The sequence below is a fragment of the Aplysia californica genome, unplaced genomic scaffold, assembly GCF_000002075.1.
Source record: "Aplysia californica isolate F4 #8 unplaced genomic scaffold, AplCal3.0 scaffold00683, whole genome shotgun sequence".
NCBI classification, from domain to species: Eukaryota; Metazoa; Mollusca; class Gastropoda; order Aplysiida; family Aplysiidae; genus Aplysia; species Aplysia californica.
Genome location: NW_004797953.1, coordinates 108552 through 116496, shown reverse-complemented (window position 1 = coordinate 116496; position 7945 = coordinate 108552). Strand labels below are relative to the sequence as shown.

General features: G+C 41.6%; 1 protein-coding gene across 1 annotated transcript in view; it reads right to left on the bottom strand.

Moving 5' to 3' along the window:
• LOC101860691 (fibroleukin-like) overlaps positions 1 to 6584 on the bottom strand; it is a 13677-nt gene extending 7093 nt beyond the window's left edge. The window contains exons 1-5 of the mRNA XM_005108366.2: positions 6000 to 6584; positions 4581 to 4715; positions 3986 to 4150; positions 2708 to 2824; positions 527 to 646 (exon numbers count right to left, since the gene is read on the bottom strand). Of these exons, the coding sequence (XP_005108423.2) occupies positions 527 to 646; positions 2708 to 2824; positions 3986 to 4150; positions 4581 to 4715; positions 6000 to 6584 (1122 nt within the window). The remainder of the gene's footprint in view (positions 1 to 526; positions 647 to 2707; positions 2825 to 3985; positions 4151 to 4580; positions 4716 to 5999) is intronic.
• Between the last annotated feature and the right edge of the window lie 1361 nt (positions 6585 to 7945).

The window sequence follows — 7945 nt, the reverse complement described above, 5'->3', positions numbered from 1 at the left end:
GAGAGAGAGAGAGAGAGAGAGAGAGAGAGATAGAAAGAGAGAGAGAGATAGAAAGAGAGAGAGGGGGTGAGTTAGATACAGAGAGAAATACACAGAGAAAAAGAGAGAGGGACAGAGAGAAATAAAGAGGGAAAGAGAGACAGAAATAGAGAGAGAATGAGACAGACAGACAAACAGACAGGGAGACAGACAGACAGAGAGACAGACAGACAGAAGCGAGAGGCAGAAAGACAGAGAGGAGGGAGAGGGAGAGGGAGAGGGAGAAAGAGAGAGAGAGAGAGAGAGAGAGTGGGGGTGGGGGTACGCAAGGCCCTGTCGAACAACCAAGTTTACTTAAAATAATTTGTGTTGAATTTGAACTGACAATGTTGAATTTGAACTGGCAGTGTTGAATTTGAACTCTCTATTGTTAAATTTGATAGTGCTATTCTGATATTTGAGCTTCCAAGTGTTACATTTATTGCTCCGTCTATTTTGATTTTTTAGCTTTCTATTTTTATGAGAGCCTGCACTATGAACAACTTGCCTCATGTGTAAGCTGGTGGATTTTCTCCAACCCAAACCAGAAGTTGCCAGAGAGGTCGCCGAATCCGAGTTTATAGTCTGTCCAGCCACGGAAAAAGTCTATGTCCGCTGAAGCACGTCTCTGTAGACATAACAAAACATTATACCTGTTTGTGAGGCCTGTTGTTACTATTACTCCTCATCTGTCTACACGGACATGATATCACAAGAAGCAAAAGACAACCCAGAACAACTCAACAAACTGTTCTTCGCTAAAGACCAGAGCTTCATATATTCATACCAGAACAGCCCACAAGAACATGCCACTGAATTGAACGCAGCATGTGAGAAATATGAAATTTAAATGAGCACAATTAATTAATCTAACTTCGGAAGATCTCCGGAAACCAACCCACATGAAATATAAAAGTCAACAACACACAACTGAAACAAGTACAAGAATTCAAAGACCTTGAAAGCACAATGGCACCAGACGAGTAATTGACAAAGATTTTGAAACACAAGAACACAGAACTAATGTGGTCACCTACCAGTCAGCACCCACCTTCTCCCATCAAAACATACATAAAATGAAGACAAAGAAACAACTCAACAGATCAATTCTCAAACCAACTCACTGCTACCAGTGCCAAACCTGAACCCTCAACAAAACGCAGCAATGTAAAATGATAGCAAGCGAAATGAAATGTCTCAGAAAGACCTTAAAAACCACGACAAGGGGCCGATAAAAAGAATGAAGACATCAGAAAACAGGCACACAACAAATAAAGCGGTTTGTACAAATCATGTGGATGGGGCCACAAAAGGCAGCCTCAAAAGTCGTCAATCTGCGACTCGTTGGCTTCAAGGCAATGGGAAAAACCAAGAAAATGATGGATCGATGGATTCAAAGAGAACCTTCGAAGGCACAATGTTATAACTACCCAAAAAGCAACACACCTGGCCCATGTCCAACAGTTACATTTCCCATCTACACCTTTTGGCACATGAATAAGGGACAGACAAAGAACGTGGAATAAAGTGTCGTGTAAGCAAAATTCCGTTGTCAGGGAGAATGCTAAGTGACATTGTTTGGGGATTTTTCACAAACAGTAAAGCCAAGGCAGCAAGTTTTTGGCTTTTTTAAAAATAGAAAAACTGAGTTTGTAAAGCTGATGCAGCAAGGCAGAGTAGCAAAAAAAATCAAGACAGTTAAGTCCTGATATTGTCACTGGCCCAACAGACTGCGAGTGCTCTGTTTGTGAACAAATCTTCAGAAAAAGATTAGCACATGAGGATCATATTAAGTTATACATACTATTAAGGTCGTGGGTTCGAATCCCGTCAGGGACCCGACGTTGTGTCCTTGGGAAAGGCACTTTACACGAATTTTCCTCACTTCACCCAGGTGGGAATGGGTACCCGGCTATAGACAGCGAAAGATCTTGTCAGTATGTTAGTGTTTGAGCGCTTAATCAGCTGCTTGCACTGTATGCTTCCCGGGAAGCTGAGAATGTTTCGAAGTGTTCTATGGTCTGCTGGGGTAATAATATAGTGTAAAGCGCATAGAGCCTGCTGTTGAGCGGGGATTTGCGCTATACAAATGCTATCTATTATCTATTATTATTATTATTATTATTGTCTGCGATGCGTTTTGCTTTTTTTGGTTTTATTATAAAAACCTATCCCGTATTTAGTTCTTTTTGCGTATGTCCCAGTCCTGATTAGGGGATTGTTTCCGTGGAAATTTTGGCATCTGGATTCTTTCTTTTTTATGTCTGATATTCCCATCAAGTATCACCTTTCTCGTCCTCATTACTTACTTTCACATTTTCATCCTCTGTTGCCATTCAGCGTCGATGGGAGATGCAGTTTCCTGTGATTGGGCAATTCTGCAACTCTTTCATCTTGACTCTTTCCTTTCGGAGATGAACGTTAACCTCGGAGTTCCTGCCTCATAAATAACCTAATTGTGTTAATAGGGGCGTTAAACCTTTACCATTTCACCTTTGTTTTTTGCAGTGTGTCTTCCTATATTGCAAAAAAGTACTGTTGATCTCACTCTTTTGCATCAGCCTGTATATCGATAAGATAATGTTGAACCCACCCCATTTGTTTGTGCCAGCCTGTATAAGAATTAATAATGTTGATGTCGCTTGTGTTGTTTTATCCTGTATGTCGATGGGGATAAAGCTGATCTCACCTGTATCACAATCCAGCCACCGTTGTCCGTGACGGTGTCGCAAACGACCAACATACCGTTAGTGAGACGGACCACTGGTCGAGGGCCCAGGCCCGTGACGTCCACGCACGTTTGGGGCTGTAGAGAAATCCATAGGGAAGGAGGTTTTTTAATTAATTATTTTTTAAAAGTGTTAGTAAATGTTTTACGGCGCTCGCATCTACAAATTATATTGGTCATATGAGTGGGCAGAACATATTACGCATTCGTTTAAATTTTGCCCGGGTGGCGGCTGAAGCCCACTCTTGTCGACTTTAGAACCACCAAGGGATCTTTAATAACGTGCACAACTTGACACGGGACGACGGAGATATTTTCGCCCTTTTCCGAGAAGGATAGATGTTAGATCTTACCTACCTTAAGAGCAGGGGTGTGGCTGAGAAACAGCAGTAAGAAAGAGCCAAGGAGTAGCAGTAGAAAGGCAGAAGAAAGAGTCAGGAGCCCAGAGGAGGGGGCAAAGGGGGGAGGGGGAGGGTGCAGAAAGTAAAGACGAAAGCAGACGATAGAACATGATTAGAGAGCAGGAAATGTGAAAAGGAGAAAAATTTTCAGAGAACAAAATGTTCCGTCAGTTTCAGGTTTCAAACCCAGGACCTAATGAATGAGAGGCCAACAATTTAACATGTTATCACTCTGTCAGTATCAGTTTGCTATAGCTTGTTCACTTTCGTCTGACCACTGTTAAAACAGGATAATATTATGAGAAATCCTATATCAATATCCCTCACTGAAACAAAACACGAGGCAGTTTGTCTACGCGCTGGCGAGGACTGTCTTTGAAGCTTTTTTTTTTTAAATAGTAGAGGGTTTTACGGCGCTCGCAGCTGAATAAGGTCATATGAGTGCCAAGGGGTGGGTGTTAACAGAGAAGTCTTTACAGGGAATCAGACTTAGACTGCTCACCTCTCTAGCTTCTACAGCACAAGGTCTGCTTCGACTATCAAGGCACCCCAAAATAGCAGGTCACAAGGGAGTGACCAACATACAAAAGAAGTAGAGGAAAAGGACAATAGTAAGGATCAGGAAAGAAAAAGCAGCAGTTCCCTGTTGTAGATCAGGCACAGTTATGAGTGTGACATGAATCAGCCCATTTACAATTCTACTGTGCTTGAACGAGATATGTCCCGCCTTTGGGAATGGCCTAAAGACACTTCAGTCAGTGGCACTGCCCGGGGGGGGGGGGGGTTGCTTTTGATTACTCGTCATTGTCGGCCGTCAAACACCCAGAGAGATTCTCACCTGTATTAGGCTCTGAAGAGCTGTCAACTGGCGATCAACACTTGCCCCAAAAGCCTCCACAGTGGTTGCTAGGTCTTTCTGTCGAGGAGGATTTCTTTTCTCGTCCTCTAAGGTCGCTTTCGCTTTTTTCTCTTCCTTTTCCTCTTCAAGTTTGCGGTTTAAGACCTGTAATATGACATCATTCTTAAAAGTCATAACAATTGTCGGGAAGTTCTGTCCCATGACGTTTCACAAATGTAAAGCTAATGACGTCACAACAGTATTGACCCAATTGTATTATTACGTAAGTCACATAAATCCATTAGCGTTAGAGCCGATCCTGTTCTGCTCAGAAACTATTTACTATCTCTATCGCCCTTGCGACGTTCTGCAGAACAGTTCCATTCTTTAAGGTACCAGTTCCCTTCGTGGTAAACTCAGTTAATGTCCTGCAGGGGTTTAACTAATAACATGTCAACACGGTAGATCAATACGCAGAACCTTCTCGTTCAACAATATACCTTCAAAGTAAATGGAAAGCTATTTTAAACAAATCGCTTACCTAGAGAAATGTGTACTAATTAATGGGAACAAAAACCTCGAGAGAGATTCTCACCTGTATCAGGCTCTTCAACTTGCTATCAAAACCCTCTCCAAGAGCCTTCACGGACGCCGTCACGTTTTGCCAGGACCCGGAATGTGACTTGTCGGGACATTCTTTCTTGTTCTCCTCCTCTGTGTAGCTCAGGAGCTGTACAGTGGCAACACTCTTCAGGTTAGGAACATGAACTTGTCTGTCACAAAATAACATTCTTCCAGCAAGCGTTTTTAATGATGTCACACCTTTATGCAAGATAGGGTTTATTGCTTTTTATGGTTTTGCTTTTTGTCTCAAGCTTAGAAAGTAAGTGTGGAGGAAAAGTGAAAGCAGGAAAACGTTTACGTACGCTTAGGCACTGATATTTATTCTTCTTCAGTTATCTACACACATAATAATAATATATTATTACACTTACACATATAAACGCCAATGTAGACGAGTAAACATTTATACACATAGACTGGCTGTACGCCACTGTGGCAAGATGTAGCTGCCTGTTCCATTGCCAGCACTGACAACAACTGTTCTCGATACGGGCACAGTAAGCAAAGTCAAGGCCGACCATAGCGTCTGAAGTGTCTCCGAGTCACATGGTTGATTTATTCTTTTGGTCTTTTCAACCCCCCCCCCCAAAAAAAAATTTAAAAAAAAAAAAAAAATTTAAAAAATTAATTAAAATTTTTTAAAATTAAAAAATTAAAAAATTAAATTTAAAAAAAAAAATTGTCAATATTCTTTGCTTGAAAAAAACAAAACATGTAAAGGTTTAGTTCTCTGCGCAGGTCAGCAATGAATTTTGCTCCTATTTCTGTACAGGCAGTTCTTCATGAAATGTTATGTTTACTTGTCAATATTGTGGAAACAAATAGATTACCTCAAGAGATATTTGGAAAACGAGACTTTGAGAAAGATTTGGAAAATAATACTTTGAGAGAGATTTGGAAAACAATACTTTGAGAGAGATTTGGAAAACAATACTTGGAGATAGATTTGGAAAACAAAACTTGGAGAGAGATTTGGAAAACAATACTTTGAGCGCGATTTTGGAAAACAATACTTTGAGAGAGATTTGAAAAACAATACTTTGAGAGAGATTTGGGAAAACAATACTTTGAGAGAGATTTGGAAAACAATACTTTGAGAGAGAGAGAGAGTTATTGGAAAACAATACTTTGAGAGAGATTTTGAAAACAATACTTTGAGAGAGATTTTTTGGAAAACAATACTTTGAGAGAGATTTGGAAAACAATACTTTGAGAGAGATTTATTGGGAAACAATACTTTGAGAGAGATTTGGAAAAACATTACTTTGAGAGAGATTTGGAAAACAATACTTTGAGAGAGACATTTGGAAAACAATACTTTGTAGGAGATTTGGGAAACAAGTACTTTGAGAGAGATTTGGGAAGCAAATCCTTTGAGAGAGAATCTCACCTGAGTCTGGCCATTGAACTTGTTCTCGAATCCGGTTTCATGAGTCTCCTCTGTGGCCGTCATTTTTTCCGCTGTGTCTTTTTCCTGTTTATAAAACTCCATGGCACCCTCCAATGTTTCGCCTACGATTTGATTAATGGAGGCTGTTTTATGGGTTACAGAAACTGGAAGACTTTTCTGCCACTCGACGTTCTTCTGGGAAGAAATGCTAACAACGTCACAGCGATATCGGCCAATTGTGTCATAGGTCTCCACAGGCCATGTAAGCCTCAGAAAGCTGTCAGAAACAGAGCCGATTGTTCCCTCAGCGAATACTTTGTCATCTTTGGATTTTTGTTTGACTTTTGCAGCGCCGCCTGGCCGAACCTCTGCCATCTTGTCCCACTTGTCATTATCCAGTTTCAGTATTCTCATAGTAACGATTTCAGAAACAGATGGTGGGGTTTTGCTTATACATTCCAGTGACACGTTGGCAGTTTTTCCTACTTCGACTTCACGTGTGGTAACTTTCAGCGCATAAGCACTTGAGGACAGGAACAGTGCTGTTGCCAGAATCAGCTTCAGTGATACCCAGTTGGCGTCCATTCTTCTTGTACAGGGAGTTATTTTGGTCTGAAAACCCTTTGAAAAGCTTTGCCAGGAAGTCTGCAGGGAATATGGAGGAAAAGAAGCCCACCCAGTCAAGAAAATATTTGGCCGTACAAAGTAAACGATAACAGAATCAAAAACCAATCAAAGACATTTTTCTAAGTTTTGGAATTACCGGCAGCCACAAGTATGGGTCAAAGAATATTGACTGTATGCCTTCAAGTCTCTTTCTGGGAGACGTTTAACTTTGTTAAAACGTGAATTTAATGTCATTTCCAAAACGTTCATGAGCCTCATGCCAAACACACACACACCACACCCTTTTCAGGCCTTTCTTAAAATACCAGCATTCGGGACCAACCCCTTACATTCCTAACACGAGATGTTACCCCCACCACTCCCTCCTCCCACCCATCCCTCTTCCCTCCCCCTTTCCTTCTCCCATTCCCCCCCTCCCCCACCTAATCCTTCCCTCCTTCTCCCAACCCTCTCCCCCTCCCCTTCCCGACTCTAGTATAACCTCTGAGGAAACGAAACAAGACATCTCATTACTGTCACCAACAAACCAACACCCTTTAGCTATCTCTGACTGTTACCGAGAGTTCCTGTCACTCTACCTGTTGAGCAGGTATGGACAAATTGCGCCAGTACCACTCTGACCTGCGAGTCCGCTCAGTCACAACAATAAATGTGGCGTCGGTGGTCTAGCGGTTGGGCTACCGGACTCGTAATCGTGAGGTTGCGGGTTCGGGGGTTTGAGCCTCAGCTTGGTCCGACGTTGTGTCCTTGGGAAGAAGCAATCCATACCAAAGCACCCACCGACCACCCACACAACAATACATCATAATGTGGCCTGCTGTGGGTTGATAATTGATAAGAACAAAACTGTCCGTCTTGAAAGTATGATTCTGTTTTAGTCTCAGTTTTTGAGAACATTTTGTATTTCTACTAATTTCACTATTTTATTTTCTCCTTCTTTGGCCTGCGAGGTATTGGGAATGGTTTAATCCGGCTCCATTTCATACCTGCCCGAAACACGAACTTATAGGGAAAGATTTTTTTTTAAAAAGAGGAAGTTGTTCTCGTCGGTGTACCAAGCAGGGGCGGAGGAACACTCGCCCGACAGGGTAATCAAAGCAAGACCACCCAAAAAAAAAAAAAAATCAACAGAAAAAAACGTCAACAAAACAGATAGGGACGGCCCTTCCCGCGAAAAGCTTTCCAACAATAGGAACTTCATTTATTATAACAATACTTCATTCGGTAGACGCATCACTGAAAGTCCTGAATGAAAACAAATTCCGAATTCATGTGTACACCGGCCAAAATAATCGGAAAATATATATCTTTTAATTGCC